The 18,239-nt window shown below is 35.7% G+C and overlaps 1 protein-coding gene across 1 annotated transcript; it reads right to left on the reverse strand.

Moving 5' to 3' along the window:
- Positions 1-14,634: 14,634 nt before the first annotated feature.
- LOC107954084 (exocyst complex component EXO70H1) lies at positions 14,635-17,246 on the reverse strand. The gene has a single exon (XM_016889561.2). It carries the CDS (start codon positions 16,686-16,688, stop codon positions 14,856-14,858), a length of 1,833 nt encoding a protein of 610 aa, XP_016745050.2. The 5' UTR covers positions 16,689-17,246; the 3' UTR covers positions 14,635-14,855.
- Between the last annotated feature and the right edge of the window lie 993 nt (positions 17,247-18,239).

Here is an 18,239-nt window from a genome sequence, read left to right on the forward strand (position 1 = left end):
ATCTCCAATCGGGTTATTACCAGTTACGGGTAAAAGAGCCAGATGTGCCAAAGACAGCTTTCAGAACCAGGTATGGGCATTATGAGTTTCTGGTTATGCCGTTTGGGTTGACTAATGCACCTGCAGTATTCATGGATTTGATGAACCGGATATTCAGACTGTATCTAGATAGGTTTGTAGTAGTTTTCATTGATGACATTTTAGTCTATTCTCGGGATGAAACTGAGCATGCAGAACATTTGAGAATAGTGTTGCAAATTCTGCGTGAAAAGAAACTTTATGCTAAATTCAGTAAATGTGAATTTTGGCTTCGAGAGGTAGGTTTTCTCGGACATATTGTATCCGCAGGAGGCATCAGGGTAGATCCGAGTAAAATTTCAGCTATTGTCAATTGGAGTCCACCGAAGAATGTATATGAAGTTAGAAGTTTCTTGGGTTTAGCTGGTTATTATCGGAGATTTGTACAGGGGTTTTCTATGATAGCTTCTCCAATGACCCGTTTATTACAGAAAGATGTTAAATTTGAATGGACAGAAAAATGCCAGCAAAGTTTTGACCGATTGAAGAAATTGTTGACGGAAGCACCTGTGTTGGTACAGCCTGAATCGGGTAAGGAATTTATTATTTATAGTGATGCATCATTAAATGGTTTGGGTTGTGTCTTAATGCAAAAAGATAAAGTAATAGCCTATGCTTCAAGACAACTTAAGCCACATGAAAGAAACTACCCGGTACATGATCTCGAATTAGCTGCTATTGTATTTGCATTGAAAATATGGCGGCATTATTTATATGGTGAGAAATGTCATATTTATACTGATCATAAAAGTTTGAAGTATTTGATGACTCAGAAGGATTTGAATCTGAGACAACGCAGGTGGCTTGAACTGATAAAGGATTATGATTTGGTTATTGATTACCATCCGGGTAAGGCTAATGTGGTAGCTGATGCTTTGAGCCGAAAATCTCTATTTGCTTTACGAGCTATGAATACCCGATTGTCACTGACTGATGATGGTTCAATCATAGCTGAAATGAAGGCTAAATCGATGTTTCGTCAACAAATATGTGAGGCTCAGAAAAATGATGAAAAGTTACAGGCTAAACGGGCACATTATGAATCCGGTAATGATTCAGAATTTCAGACTGGGACTGATGGTTGTTTATTATTCAGAGGTAGAGTATGTGTACCGAAGAATTCCGAGCTTATACAGAAGATTCTACATAAGGCCCATAGCGGTACTATGTCTGTACATCCGGGGAGTAATAAAATGTATAATGACTTGAAAAAGATGTATTGGTGGCCAGGTATGAAACGTAATATCTCTGAGTTTGTATCAAGATGTTTAGTATGTCAGCAGGTTAAAGCTGAACATCAGGTACCTTCGGGGTTGCTTCAGCCAATCACTATACTGGAATGGAAATGGGAAAGAATCACTATGGATTTTGTATCTGGGTTACCGTTATCTCCGAGGAAGAAAGATGCCATTTGGGTAATTGTCGACCGATTGACAAAGTCCACGCACTTTATCCCAGTATGTATGGATTATTCTTTAGATAAATTGGCTGAATTGTATATATCTGAGATTGTTAGACTACATGGAGTGCCTGTTTCCATTATATCAGACAGAGATCCCCGATTTACGTCTCGTTTCTCGAACAAATTGCAAGAAGCTTTGGGTACTCAGTTGTATTTCAGTACTGCATTTCATCCTCAGACAGATGGCCAATCTGAGCGTGTAATTCAGGTATTGGAAGATATGCTCCGATGTTGTGTATTAGAGTTTCAAGGTAATTGGGAAATGTATCTACCATTGATTGAATTTGCTTATAATAACAGTTATCAGTCTAGTGTTAAAATGGCTCCGTATGAAGCTTTGTATGGTAGGAAATGTAGAACACCATTATATTGGACAGAGCTTAGTGATAAGAAGATACACGGGGTTGATTTGATCCGGGAAAAAAAAGAAAAAGTAAGGCTGATTCGAGATAGTCTAAAAGCAGCTTCCGATCGTCAGAAGTCATATGCCAATCTTAAACGAAGGGAGATTGAATTTCAGGTGGGTGATAAAGTATTCTTAAAAGTGTCTCCTTGGAAGAAAGTTCTCCGGTTCGGTCAAAAGGGTAAATTGAGTCCAAGATTTATCGGACCATATGAGATTATAGAAAAAATTGGACCAGTTGCTTACCGATTGGCTTTACCACCGGAACTCGACAAAATTCATAATGTATTTCATGTATCTATGCTACGACGGTATCGATCAGATCCTTCGCATGTTATTACTCCAACAGAAGTAGAAATTCAGCCGAATATGACTTATAATGAAGAACCAGTTAAAGTATTAGCACGAGAAACAAATGAGCTTAGAAACAAAAAGGTAAATCTGGTGAAAGTGCTATGGCAAAAGCACGAGATTGAGGAAGCAACATGGGAACCGGAAGAGACAACGAGGAAGCAATACCCGAATCTCTTTACTGGTAAGATTTTCGAGGACGAAAATCCAAAAAAGGGGGGGAGAGTTGTAATGGCCCAAATTTAAAATTATCGGAACAGTGGTTTCGGGACCACAAATCCGATGAGAAAAATTTTATTTTTCTTATATTTTTATGGTCTACAATTTCACAAAGTGATTTTGTGAAAATTTTGTTCGAAAATTTCGACGTTTGGGCACTCAATTTAGTCAAAAGAACTAAATTGTAAAAAGTGCAAAAGTTAAGTTCTAAGGTTAGAGGTGTCCAATTGTTATGAAACTTTAAATTGGAGGTCCTTATATGGTAATTATACCATTGGTAACTTGGTAGACAAAAATGGACATAAGATAAGTGAAATAGAAAATTTTTAAGTTAGGGGCAATTTGGTAATCTAGTAATTAAAATGAATTAAAAGGGAAAAAGATGGCAAATTATGCTCATCTTCTTTATATGAACGAAATCAGCAAGGGTGGAAGCCATATTTAGGGTTTTCAAGCTTCCAAGCTCCATAGTAAGTGATCTCAAGCCCCGTTTTTAATGTTCATTACGTTTTTGAGATCCTGGTAGCTTAATTTAACTTAGTCTAGCAATAATTTAACCTAGGGTTTATATTTTGAAAAATACTCATAGGTGAAAAGTGTTTATTTTGGTGTTTGATGATAGAATATGAAGCTAGAAATTATGTTAAACAACTTTTGCTAAGCGATTTTAAGTGAAAACGAGTAAAACGACATAATCGGTAAAAATACCTAATGTTCTTAAGTACATGTTAGAGTGGGAATTTGATGTTGCCATAGAAGGGAAAAATGTTCAGCATGTCATAAAACATAAGAATAAGGGATGAAGTTTAATTTCCGAGTCTTGGGGCAAAAATGTAATTATGCAAAAGTTTAGGGGCAAAATCGTAAATTTTAAAAAGTTAGAGTCGAGGGCTGTTTTGATAAATGTGAGTATTAAATGAGTTAAATTTGCTATTTTAGATCAAGAAGAATGAAACTCGAGGTTAGACAAAGGAAAGAATAAAGTTGAAGACTAAGTTGGTGAATTGGGCTATATTGGTACCGAGGTAAGTTTACGGTAAATAAATGCAATATTTCAATATTTATTATTAATGCTGTTAATTTCCAGCAATTATGAATTTATTTTATGAATTTATTTGATGATGATCCAAGCATGAAATGATAGAGAATTAAAATTTAAAAGTCCCGTTGATACATAAGGATGATACTGGATACGAATGTCATGACATTTGGGTAAAGAGATCCCATGTAAGACCATGTCTGGGACATGGCATTGGCATCCTTAAGATCATGAGAGGTCCCCTGTAAGACCATGTCTGGGACATGGCATGGGCACCGAGACGAGAGGTCCCATGTAAGACCATGTCTGGGACATGGCGTTGGCATCGAGATGAGAGGTCCCCTATAAGACCATGTCTGGGACATGGCATGGGCACCAACATGAGAACATCCCATGTAAGACCATGTCTGGGACATGACTTTGGCATGTTATTATCAGAAGAGACCCGAGTATCCTTATTATTCCAATGTAGCTCAACGGGCTTGTAAACGAATCATGTTCATGAAAGTTCAGTTTAAAGCATAAATGGCAAGCTCAGGTAAGTTGTAAGACTTAAGAACTTATTATACTATCAATGTATGTTCAACGATGGAGCAAGAGTTGAGTAAGTTATGCACACAAGTATTCTAAGTAAACAAGTAAGAGAACTAGTATGAGATTAACTAAAGAGTAAACTAGAGATATAGACATTGAGTTTAATTATTTAAGTTAAATATTGTTATTTATTTGCTAGTAAACTTACTAAGCTTTATGCTTACGTCTTTTATTTCTCTTTCTCTTATAGTATTACAAGGCTACTTCAAGGATCCTAAAGAAGTCGGAGATCGTCCACACTATCAACCACAACTGCTCGGTATTTTATGTCGAAACACGTTTGAGTTATGGCATGTATAGGGATTTAGTTATTCTAAATGTTTGTATTTATGATCTTGCTAAAGAATGATGTGTAAGTATTTGATGATGAATGGTTGCTAAAATGGTTAAGTATGGAAGTGTTTGTTGTTATAAAAGTTTAGGTGATAAACTATGCATGTAAATCATGAAAGGGGTAAAATTTTGCAAAGAAACAGAATTCAGGCAGCACAGTGACGTGACTTTGAAAAATCACCTAGGATGGTATAAAATGAATTAGAGGATGAATGATATATGTAATTAAGGCTTGTTGAGTCTATTTTCATGGAAAAATAACAGTGTAGCAAAAGGATATTTATATTTTAAGATATGTGAATTTTAGTAAGATAGGGTCAGAACTATTTTTTGAGTCCCCTATTCTGAGTTTAGAAAATAATTAAAAATTGTAAAAAAATGGTTATGAGTTGAAATTTACATGCTTAGATTTCTTAATGAGTCTATTTTCTGTATGAACAAGTGGGAATAGCATATGAAAATCCTATAATGATAAAAGTTATTTTTAGTAACAAGAGGTCAGAATAGTCGAATGGTGAAATAGGGGAGACTTTAACTAATAAACTGTACTAATTGGCTGAACCAAAAATTCTAAAAATTTTATGGTAGGAATATATATGAGTCTAGTTTCAAGGAAAATTTACAGAGTTAAATTTTGAGTTCCGTAGCTCAAGTTATAATTAATTTAGTGACTGCTGCGCAATTGGACAGCTTTGCTGTAAATAGTGAAAATAATTTTCAAAAGTAAATTTTTATGCTCCGAATTAGTAAGATAAGTTAAGTAATACCTCGTACTCGACTCCGGAAACGGTCTCGGGTAAGGGGTGTTACAGTAAAGTTGCAATGTCTAATCCGACAATACATATTGGAGAGTGTTGGAAGGCAGCGGAAGGCTGCAATTGGCGGGTACAAGCTGCATTCATTCAAAATTCATAGATTTTGGAGATACAAAAATTTGTTGGGCTTCATACATGCACATCAACACGTATGACAGAAGATCATCGAAAACTTGATTTGAAAACTATCTGTACGTGTATCATGCCAATGGTGAAGGACGTGCCGACCATTAAAGTTTCGGTACTAATTGCCAAAATGCAAGCACGATTCCAATATCGAGTATCATATCGAAAGGAGTAGATAGCTAAACAGATGGCAATGGAGCAATTGTATGGGGAGTATGATTCATTGTATAACAAGCTACAATGATGGATAGTTGCTATGCGGGAGTATGTACCGGGAATTGTGATTGAGTTACAGACAATACCTTATTACGGCCCGGACGACCAATTACAACAGGGAAAAAGAATTTTCCATCGGAAGTTCTGGACATTTAATCTATGTGTGCGGCCATTTCCCTACTGCAAGCCATTTGTGCAGGTGGATGGGACCTGGCTATATGGAAAATATACACAGACCCTACTTCTTGCGGTTGCTCAAGACGATAATAGAAACATGCTCCCGATAGCATTTGCCATCGTAGATAAGGAGAACTTGAAATCTTGGGAATTCTTCCTTACCAACCTGTGGAGGTATGTTATTAGCGACGATAATATTTGCATCATCTCCGATAGAGGGAAAGGTTTAATTGGAGCAATTAGGCATTCCGGTGTGCCATAGAGATCCGTTTACTGCATCCGTCACATTGCGGCTAACTTCCCTCGACATTATAAAAATGCAGACTAAAAAAAGACAAGTAGTGACAATGGGTAAATGATAACATTATCTTTTCAATATAAGTTGTAATGTTTTATGTTATCGAGTTACTGGAACTTATCTTTTCTTAATACTTAAACAGCATACGAGTTAGATCCACATATTTTCCGTTAAAGAATGATTCGACTTGAGAGTGACATGGAGGGTCAAACAAACACATCTTTTCAACAGTGGTTGGGTACAATAGAGCCGTGGCAATGGGCTCAAAGTTTTGACGAGGGCTTTCGTTATGGTCTAATGACTACAAACTTAGTGGAGGGGGTCAACGTTGTGTTGTTGAAAACACGACATCTTCCGATTGCATCTGTCTTCTCGGCTACATTCTACAGGTTGGCTATCTTGATGCCAATAATAGGTCAGTAACAAGTCGACCAGATGGAGACGGGACACTTATTTATCGAAAATGTCAGGGATGCAATGGTTGCAAACCGTAGGATGGCGATGTCGATGAATGTAAAAATATATTCATGGCGTCTGAAAATATTTCGAGTTACTGAGACTATCGGTCGTCGACCCGGTATACCACCTAGGTCCTATGGAGTTGATCTCCAGAACAGACGGTGCAACTGCAGGAGGTTCGAAACACATCATTATCCATGTGCGCATGTTGTGGCAGCGTGTGCTAAAGTGAAATTTAATGTTGAACAATTTGTCGATGATGTGTACACGCTCGAGCACACATTGCGTGTCTGGAAAAATGAGTTCCCCGTCCTGCCTGACGTATTTACGCAGGAGGTGCCTCCGACGACTTTTGAGGTTGTCTCAGACAGAGAGCTACGCAGGAATCCAAGAGGTCGTCCGCAAGCATCCAGAATCCATAATGAAATGGACATTAGGGAGAAATCTGACGATAAGCGTTGTGGATTATGCAGGTTAATTGGTCATAATCGGAATAAATGCCCACAGCGAAACTTTCATGTTGGACAATCGTCACGATTGGGTCAGAATTGAGCTTATGCTGTAAAGTTGTTATGTGTAATGTTGTAATGTTTTATGTTATCGAAACACCCCTTAACTTAAATTCAGTTTTAATATAATGCAAAAAAGTATAATTATTTATATGGTTTCCAAATTAAGTTGTAAAAAGTATAATTCATTTGAAATAATTCCGATTATATCCAAAATGGAGTCATTTAACCTGAAATTCAGCTTTAATATAATGCAGAAAGGGAAGAAAAGTTTCGTTCTAAGCATATCTAAAACTAGAATAATTAAATTTATACAAAAAGTACAAACTTTGTAATATACAAAAAAGAAAAGATTCCCCTAAAATTGATGGTTCGATGGTGTGGTCCTAGGGGTATACCTATGTGAAGGTCGACGTTCACATTGTAGGTGATCGCAACGACCAATATCCTCATTAGGTGCAGGTGAGAGTGTGCTAAACATGGAAGAAAAATCATGTGACTCGAACGGCATTGATGAACTTGAACCGGAAGGAGTGCCATGATGCTATGGATACGGGCCGAAAGTGCTGTACTGCGATAGGTATGATCTAAATATATCAAACTCGTCATAATATTCGCCCCTTAACAAGCTCGGAAAATAGTCATTGCCCGCCAAATCTGGATGATAAGAATGTGAATCCCCATGTGAATATGATTGCTCGCGATTTGGCTCGAGCTCCGGCTCGAGCTCCGGTTCGAGATTAGGATCTACCGCTGGCTCCGCTATCCATATCACCCACTGGCTCGTATGCCCCAGGTGTTGGATCGTCGGTACCCCTACGACGCAGCCAAAAAATTTAAAAACCGGTGACCCTAACCACGGATCCTTATGTGAGGAACGAATCGGGGTGAAAAACGTTACTAAATTACTTAATGTTTATTCTGATTAGACCGCAACTTCCCAACAACGTGTAGTCTGATCTACAGTCGAACCAAGCCGCAATCTATCGAGACTCCGACCTATACGTAATCCACCCAGTTGACTACGAACGGAAGAAATCCCCAAAACAGTTTTGAAAGTGTTTTTTTTTCTTTGACGGCTGCTAAACCCAAGCAAAGGAAAAACGAGATCCTTATAAATCTTTTATTTTTTAGGGTTTTTAGGAATTAAATAAATATAATAATATTTTAAACTGAAAATTATAATTACATTAATTATAATATAATTTCGGTAAACCATATATTTATTTGAATTCATATGCTAACCAAATTCATGTCCTCATTATGCGTACAACAATCTTGTATATAATGTGTTGGAAATTTGATTACCGAATTAAATTAATTCTATAATTAATTTAATTCAAGCGACCCCCAAAAAAACAATACCAACTATGGTTTATTCCGTTCATTTCAACTATAAGGTGTGACCTTATAGGTTCCTATAACGTTAGCAGTAATACTAGAACGATTCCAATGTTACAAACAATGAGTGGCATCTAGCAATGCATCATTGCTACCTAAGTCACAAGAGATCATGATTCGACATAACCTTTTTATGATTAACCTTTTATGCAATAATCCTTAAGTCCTTTATCTCTGGATTGGACACAAGTCATGGAATAGTCACACTTGCATAGTCCATTCCATGTTCCTTGATATCTTAAGCAGACTACGATATACAAATAAGTATGACATCTCATATCAACTTATTTGAGCATGGCCATGCATTTCTAGTCTCACTTAATCAAGTGGCCTAAGATATTACTCCCATTATGTAGGAGGGACTTATTCTATATCGACCAACCATATCCCTCTACATCGATTGTGGTATATCCAACATCAGCCTTTATAGAACAACCAGTTATGGTGTACATTTGACTGTATCAAGATATACTACTCACGATGTTGGGATTATGATGATCTCAAGTCTGAGGATCATATACATATTAATCACTATGAGTAATGTCGTGAAAATTACATAATAATCCAAGAAACATACTCATAATGAGTCAGTCCAATATGTTGTTCTCTAACACACATATTCATGCATCCATTCTAACATTCCATATCAATGACAACTCTTTATCATCAATCAACTGCATGTTAGTCTTAATGCATTATCGTTGTCCTATCCAACAATAATACTTGACTAAGAATCTTTTAAGAATAATCATATTATTCTCAGGACATTATTATAAAACAGTTTATTTATGTACACAGAAAAGAAACTGAAATAATAATGGTAACGCCTTATATTAATAAACATGCTAAATCAAGTACGTTATTACAACCATCTCATTATTGATCTTTGGGCATACTCTAACACCAGGTCGTTGCATGTGCGAGGAGACTACAGTCGACTGCCCTCCAAGTAGATATGGCTTTCCCAAACTAAAGTACCATTGTATGTACTCTACTGATGGTTGCAAATCGGAAACCATAACCATCTAAGGTATTCGAGCCATCCGATTATTCCACAGCGCAACAAATCTTCGGTGCTTAGCCCCCCAATTCAACTGCGGTTTTCCTCTCTTGTTGATGCCGTGAACCACCCCCACATCACATGGCGAATCCGGGATCTATTGTACGCAACCAAACTGCCGTAACACTCAATCCCCATGGTACCACTCAACTACATTAAAATTTATAATTGGTGCGTTAGTGCACCACATATGAGAATGATCGTACGCAGACGAGGGTATAATAGCTGTAATTTTCGATCTACGATATGGCATCCATATAAACTGCATGATTAATAACATGGTTATAATTTAGTACGGTGTGAGTAAGATATAGAAAGTAACATGTCATGAATATTAGAATAGCTTACCCCTTCCCCGGTATGTTGTTCGATCATCAGACGGTATATCGGGACAGTGTACGACCTCCCAGTACCCGGATAAATACTCCATCTACAAAAACAAATATAGTATGGTTGGTAACATCAGTCAATATAGTATCCTGACAATTAATGACAAGTTATATTTTATCACCTGTTAACTAATGGATATACATATGGTTGGTGAGTAACTGATGCCAAGAATGACATCTGATAAAGTGCCCAGGATTGCAACAATGTAAGGCATCCGCCCATGTCTATGATGACAGGCTTTGTCGTCCGACAAAGCTCCCCATACAACACTGCCAGAACTGCGAAGCCCCAGCTATACAAGCGAACATTACTCAAATCAGCTAATAGAGGAAAGTACATGATATGAACCTTGTTGTTGTTTGAATCGGGCATCAGTACTCCTCCTATAATATGCATGATGTACGCTCGAGTAGCGCACATCAACTCTCCTTCAGTGGCATTAGCTGATAAGTGTCCAAATTTGCCTTTTTGCCATGTAAATTTCAAGCCCGAAAAATTTGACTCATCATCGTTGGGTGAGTCTCCTAGTAGGCTATAACATAGTGCAGCCGGCTCAACAAATGCACTTACTCCCGTTACGGAACTCCCGTCGATTGGGAGCCTAAGCTGCAGTGCAACATCCTCTAAAGTCGCTGTGCACTCCCTACACGGAAAATGAAAAGTGTGGATCTCCAGGCGCCACCGCTCCACTAGTGCAGATATTAAATGGTATCGCAAGTCGAACATCCGGATCAATGCTGCCAACCCAAATCCAGCTTGCTCCAAGTAGGGCATCATCTGGGGGATATTGTAATAGCCTGAATTTTTAGTGGTGTCGGAATGGTGATTCGAGATCACTAAATCTGACAAACGAGTAGAAAATATTATAAATTTAGTAAGTATAAGTTAAATGTGAAGTTAGGAAAATTTTTGAAATAGTGAATAGTGTACTAGGAATAAATATTAAAATAATTAAAATAAAAAAAACGAGGTATCGAGACCTCGAAGATTTTCAACCGAGCCATAAATATTTTTATAAATATTTATAGAGTGTCATTGAGTTGGTATTAAAGTTTCGTTAGAAAATTTTAACGTTTGGATAGTTAATTAACTAAAAAGGACTAAATTGGGAATAGTGTAAAATTTGTTAAATTGTGATTAAATAGCTTAAGTGACTAAAGTGGAGGGATTTAAAAGGAAATTAGGACCAAATTATATGGGCTGGACGGTTGGGTAAAAAAAATCAGCAGAATGTAAGGAGAAACAGGGGCAAAATTGGAAACTTAACAAATTAAACATTTAAAACAAAGACAAAAGTGAAAAATCTAGAGATCTCTTCACAATTTATCAGAAAAAACGCCATAGGAGGTCTGGAATAAGCTGGTTTTTCATATTTTTGAATCACGTAAGTTTAATTCTTGATTATTTCTTCTAATTTTTGTGATTTTGATACTTTTACAATTAGGTCCAACTAATTATTTCATTAGTTTTTGATTCCATGGCTGATTTTGAAAGTTACCATTGATGAGTGTTGGATTTTTATGATGAATAAACATGGAATTGAAGCTTTAATTTTGTTATATGATGATTTTATTAAGTAATTTTGATAGAAATTGATTTTAGGGACCTAATTGTGAAAAAGTTTGGAATTAAGGTTTGGTGTTGCGGTTTTGAGTATGAAAGGCTAGGTAGTAGTCTAAAATAGTTGGAAAGGTGTTAATTGAGAAAAATTAGATCAATTGAGGGGTTAATTGAGTAGGGATCAAATTGTAAAAATTGTAAAGTTTGGGGTAAAAGTGTAATTTCGAAAATTAAAGGGCATAAATTGTGAAATGAATTAGAATTGAATTAAATGCTGATGAATGAATAAATTTGCATTTTAGATCGAGAACCCGAAACAAGTCGAGGAAAAGAAAAAGTAGCCGATTAGTCCCTGAACTTTTACAAATTCTGCAAATCGATCCAGGTAAGTTCATATGGCTGAAATTTAATGATTAAATGTTAATTTCATGAATTATACAATGTATGATGAAATGTATTTATTGTTGAAATGAGAATAAAATAAAAATGTGAAAATCGAATAAATGATCAAATTAAGTGGAACACCGGATTTGAGTACTTCTGATCAAGAAACAAAGTGATAAGTGGCTACACGTATCTGATCAAGAAACAAAGTGATAAGTGGTTACACTTATCTGATCAAGAAACAAAGTGATAAGTGGTTACACTTATCTGATCAAGAGACAAAGTGATAAGTGGCTACACTTATCTGATCAAGTGATAAAGTGATAAGTGGTAGCTTCAGCTACACTTATCTGATCAAGTGGCAAAGTGATAAGTGGTAGCCTAGCTACACTTATCTGATCAAGGACAAGTGATAAGAGGTCATATGTCAAAGTGAAAGTGAAGTACTCAATTTTCCGTAACCGTTCCTTAATTTTGATCAAGGATGGTAAGTGACAAATGGGCCCAAAGGAATTATGGTAAAAGAATAAGTAGTAGTGAGTTTATACCAAGGAACTCACCAAAGATTGTGGTTGACAGGTAAATTTAGTAATGGTGTATATTGTATAAGTGTACAAGTGTTTGGTAAGATTTATGTTTTATGCCTATGAACTTACTAAGCTTTTCTATAAGCTTACATGTGTGTGTTTATTGTTTTTGTAGATTAACGTATTTATACATTCGGAGGATCGGATCTACATCAAGAATCACACTATCCAGATATACTCCGGTAGTTTATGTTAAGCAACTTTTTGGATTTATATGGCATGTATAGGGAATTGAAGTAAAAGTAAATTTTTATGCCCCGAACTTTTAAGTTAAGTCAAGTAACGCCTCATGCTCGACTCCGGCAACGGTATTGGGTAAGGGGTGTTACAGATATCCTATACTATTCACCTGACCCCTTAATACTCGGTACAAGCCCTGATAGTGTTAAATTACAGAAAATAAATATTAGGATAACATGATTTATTTCTATATATTACGTATATCCTTTTTTAATAGAACTCGTGATTAACAAATAATAATATATTACCATATTATTAGCCGCATCAGATATGTGAGGATCGTCGTTAATCAATCGAGTCATTGCGATGCTTGCAACTTCAAAACAAATTTAGTAAAAAATCCTTATTTTGGCCCTTTGTTCGTATTTTTCTTTTTTCCCGGATTTTATTACTTTAAAAAATATGCTATTTTCATATTTTATTATTTTATATTATTTTAGTACATTATGTTTGAAATGCATTGATTTAGTGTGTTTTTTAAATAAATTTAGTAAAAACCCCTTATTTTGGCCCTTTTACATATTTTTCTTTTTTCCCGAATTTTATTATTTTCAAAACATATACTATTTTTGTATTTTATTATTTTATATTATTTTAGTACATTACGTTTGAAATTTATTAATTTAGTGTTTTTTTAAATAAATTTAGTAAAAAACCCTTATTTTGGCCTTTTATTCGTATTTTTCTTTTTTCCCGGATTTTATTACTTTCAAAAAATATACTATTTTCGTATTTTATTATTTTATATTATTTTAGTACATTATGTTTGAAATGTATTAATTTAGTTTGTTTTTATATAAATTTAGTAAAAAACCCTTATTTTGGCCCTTTGTTCGTATTTTTCTTTTTTCCCGGATTTTATTACTTTCAAAAAATATACTATTTTCGTATTTTATTATTTTATATTATTTTAGTACATTATGTTTGAAATGTATTAATTTACTGTGTTTTTTATATAAATTTAGCAAAAAAAACCCTTATTTTGGCCCTTGTTCTTATTTTTCTTTTTTCCCGAATTTTATTACTTTCAAAAGAATACTATTTTTGTATTTTATTATTTTATATTATTTTACTACATTATGTTTGAAGTATATTAATTTAGTGTGTGTTTTTTAAAAAAATTAGTAAAAAATCATTATTTTGGCCCTTTGTTCGTAATTTTCTTATTTTCGAATTTTATTTCTTTCAGTAAATATACTATTTTCGTTTTTTATTTCTTTTTGTATTTTATTTTTTCATAAACATATTTTTTCAGTATTTTATTTTTAATGCTATTTTTTGTAAAAAAAAACTCATTACAACATGCTAAATAAATTTCATAAAAAATATATCTAATTAACATAGAATGTACATAACATGAGTTTTTTACATGCTAAATAAATCTCATAAAAAAATATATGCTAAATAAAATATAAAACTACATAACATTGGTTTTTTACACAAATAATACAAAAAATTTAAATAATACCAAAAAAATACCTTCTTCTTCTCCTTCTCTTTCTCTTTTTCCCGTGTCTCCTCCTTTTTCTTCTTCTCCTTTCCTTTCCTTTCTTCTCCTTCCTTTTTTCTTTCTTCTCCTTCAGTCGAATGTAGGGGGACCATTATAAGGGGCTGGTGCCGCCTGTGGCAATGACACCTTGGTGCCGCCTCTGCCACTGGCACGTCTGGTGCCGCCTTTGGCAGGCCCTCCACCAGGGTCTGTCATTTCACCCTTCAACTTTTTTTTTAATTGTTAAGTTTTTTTTTGTACCATTTTGATAAAAAAAAAGGTGATACTATTTTGATATTTTTTAAATTTTCTAGTATTATTTCTGTAAAAAAACCCTTTTTATATTATTTTTGTAAAAAAAACCTCATTTCACAATGGGATATCGTAAAACATGAATTAACAAATCCAAAAAAAAAAGTAATACCCAGAAAAAGATAAATCAGATAATAAAGCAAAGAATTTTATATTGTGCAACTGATTTACTTAGGTGCCATATATCATAATAACGGCTTAATTCTATACACGTGTCAGTCAGATAATGCAAGCTTCTTTACTAATATTTATCCACAAATAAAATTTTTATTTAGAAAAAAAGACCCTAAATTTCCTCACGTTGTAGGCGATTCTTTCCAGGCTCCCACAAAGAAGGAGAAAAGAATATCGGTTCAACGACTGTAACCACCACCTTGGCTTGAACTTGACGAAATACTCCCTGAACTTCCGCTCCCAAAGAACAAATCGGAGCAGTAATTTCCCAAATCATCAGGGGTATATCTGACAAGTGTTTCGGCCCACATTTCTTTCATCAGCTGCAGTCCGCCGTACTTATCGAAAAACTCCTTGTAGATGGGGCCGATCCGTCTGGCCAACGAGAGCTTTATCTCATCTCGGAGTTTCGGGTCGGTTACGACCCAAGAAGTTTGCTTCTTGTAAGCTTCTTCGAAAGCGGAGTTGAAGTTTCTGAAATGCTCTATCACTTGATCAACCGGAATCTCCGCCGTTGGATTTTCCGGCAGAGCGGCAAACACTTTACTCCATCCCATCCTCTCATAATTCGCCGCGTACTTCCTCACTTTCTGTTCGTGCTTCGTCACCCAGTTGTCGCCGAGGAGGAGCTTCAGGTTTGATTGTCGGACTTTGTTGACGACGTATTGGAGATTGTTTGCTAAGAACAAATAAGAAAGCGCCACGTCTTTGTACATCTCGGCTTTACCGTCTAGTTTGCATAGCATGACGAGAATAAGCCAAGCTAACCGGACTGAGATCGGCGAGGAAATGCTCTCCTCCTTGTCGGGGCTTCCGAAGTAAGACTCTGGTAACGGTGATGAAATCTGCAACGGCCAATCGGCGATGATGTCGGAGAGAACGCCGCTGTAGTCGGCGAGAAAAGAGATGTAGTTCATGACATAGCGTGTAAGAGGGTGGATTCCACCGCCGGGAACCGTAGTTTTGGATGAATGCTTTTGAATTGCCATTTCAAAGTCCGTTAACATCGTTCTAACGGCATCGCTGAGCCTGATTAAGGAGTTAACGGCGGTCGATCGGACGGTCGAGGTGGATTCGAAGCTGAAGATTGATTCAATCTCGGGCCAAAGGTCGGAAACCGCCTCATATAAATCCAAGATACGGAACATTTTCTCGGGAGTTTTCTTGCACTTGGCTACATTTTCTGGGAATCCAAACAGAGCCAAAGCTCCTTCCTTTGAAACATCAGTGAAACAAGATTCCCTGATGGAAGACGAAATTGCAAACACTTGATCACAGAGTAATCTCTCTCCATAAAACACCGTTTTAACCGCCCCTTTAACAGCGTTCAACCAATGCTTAATTTTAACCTCCAAAATTTCCCACTCCATCTTCTGAATCTGCTGGAAACCCAAGTTCCTTTCAACTCCGAGATTATATAGAGCTTCATCGACGATCGATTTCCGAATAGTTCTGTAAATTTTGAAACACTCCTTAGCGTACCCAGCTGATATCATGGCTTCCGCAATGGCTCTTAAATCCGCAATAACAGCCGACGAGCCTCTCTCCACTTCCGGGATGGAATCGTTCTCAGACCCACCTTCTTCTGAATCTGAAAAGCTCGACCTGGAAACCGATAGTCTAGAAGATGAGTGATTGGAAACAGACTCTGGGTCAAGGTAATTCCGGTTGGACTTCAAAATCTGGTAAAACTCCCTCTCGAGGCGTTTCATGGCGGTTTGCATCAGCGTTTGAGCTCGCACAAGTTTATCGGAAGTGGATTCAAGCGAAGCCAAGTATCGCATAGCTTTCTGCAAACCCTTAATGGAACTCAGATACTGTTTGGCTTCATCACGATTGTTTTCGGAGAAAAGAGAAGCAATGTTACAGTAGGAGACATGGTCGTCGCCATATAAGGAATCCCATTTAGTGATGCTAAGTTCAGCAGCTTCAATATTTTCTTCAATTAATGACTCGGTGAAAGTATGGTGACGGGTAGGAGGATATGGAGATTTCGAGAAGATGGTCCTCATTCCCTTGGGGTTTTTGTTTTTGTTTTTTTTTTCAGACAATACAGACAAGTAATTGTATGAAAGCAGGGAGATTGGCAAAAATGAAGACAAAGAAACAAGAAAAATGTTGAAGGAAGGAAAGATGGGGGGGTATATTTATAGAAATAGGGACGCAGGAAAGCGTGAGGATATGAGTTAAAAAGCGGTTCAGAACGACTGGTCGGAAGGTAACTTAAACTAAGAACACTGTTGTTATGCGTAATGGAGTCCACGCGGTATACGAATCAAACTGTAGCGTCCTTTGTTTCTTTTGTATTTTAATGAGTTTTTGGTTGAGGAGCTGATAGTGACCGGTAATCAAAGAAAGGAGATGATCTCCTTTTCTTTTACCATGAGTTCAATCGGCTTATAGAGTCCTACATCTCGAAACTGTGAAAAGTATTTGGCATTATCGTTTCCCAATGTAGGGCAGCCTCTCTTTTTGTTTTGTCAATTTCAAGCCACCAATTTCGGAATTTTTTCAATTAACATAACCCACCTTTAATTATTGATGGAAAACTATCTATCATACTTTTTTTATTTTACTTTTATGGTTGATGTTTAAGCTTTGGTTTTAATAACGTCTTCTAAGTTTCAAATATAATATCCTTTCTCTATGATCGAAGACTCTATACTTATATGCATTGTCCAGCCTTGTTTTAAAGTAAAAGGCATGATGATTTATTTGGTCCTCTAATTTTATAGAAAGAAATTATTTTAGTCATTCATTTAAATTTTTATTTTTTTTAATTTTTAATTTGTATTATTTGTCAAATCACTCTAAAATAGATGGAAATACTTGCGTTTTGTTAACATTGTTGATGTGGCATACATGTGCATGTCACATTAGAAATTAATTAGTTTTTTACACTTTAAAGATTTAAAAAATTATAAAAACCTTCTTAACATTTTAATTAATTGTTAATGTGAAATATATTCAACAAGTTAACAAGCGTTAACTTTTTCATCTATTCTCGGGTGATTTGATAAACAACGTAAATTTAAATGTTAAAAGTGGCGAAAAATAAAATAAAGGACTAAAATAACTTTTTTTGTGTAAAGTTTGAAGGTCAAATAAATCTGTCTTTTTTTAAAAAAAATTTATTTAATATGTCATCATTTGATTCATTAACAATGCACAAACTGTTTGTATGTATCAATTAAAATATAATATTAATTATTTGTATAATTTATTTTTAAATTTGGCATGTCACATTAATAATATGATTAGGAAATTAAAATTGTTTAATGCTCATCTTAAAGCGTTATAGTTTAGTACCAACTAAGTGTTGGATATAATTGTAAGGCCCAATATTTGCCCTGCCAGTAATAAAATAAACCAATCCAAATTTAAAAGTCCTCAGTCCAAACACATGGGCCCAGCATGGCCCAAATCGTTTTTAACCCAATACCCATACAATTGAAACCCTAAACCCAAATTTAACCCAGACCTAATTCCTAAAATAGTGGCCCAATTACTATGAGGCCCAACACCCGAAACAATTCCAAAAACCCTAAGGCAGTAGGCAAACC

The sequence above is a fragment of the Gossypium hirsutum genome, chromosome D07, assembly GCF_007990345.1.
Source record: "Gossypium hirsutum isolate 1008001.06 chromosome D07, Gossypium_hirsutum_v2.1, whole genome shotgun sequence".
Lineage (NCBI taxonomy): Eukaryota > Viridiplantae > Streptophyta > Magnoliopsida > Malvales > Malvaceae > Gossypium > Gossypium hirsutum.

Bases quoted from the DNA above. Each gene is read 5' to 3' on its own strand.
- LOC107954084 (XM_016889561.2), bottom strand. From the start codon at position 16,688: ATGAGGACCATCTTCTCGAAATCTCCATATCCTCCTACCCGTCACCAT.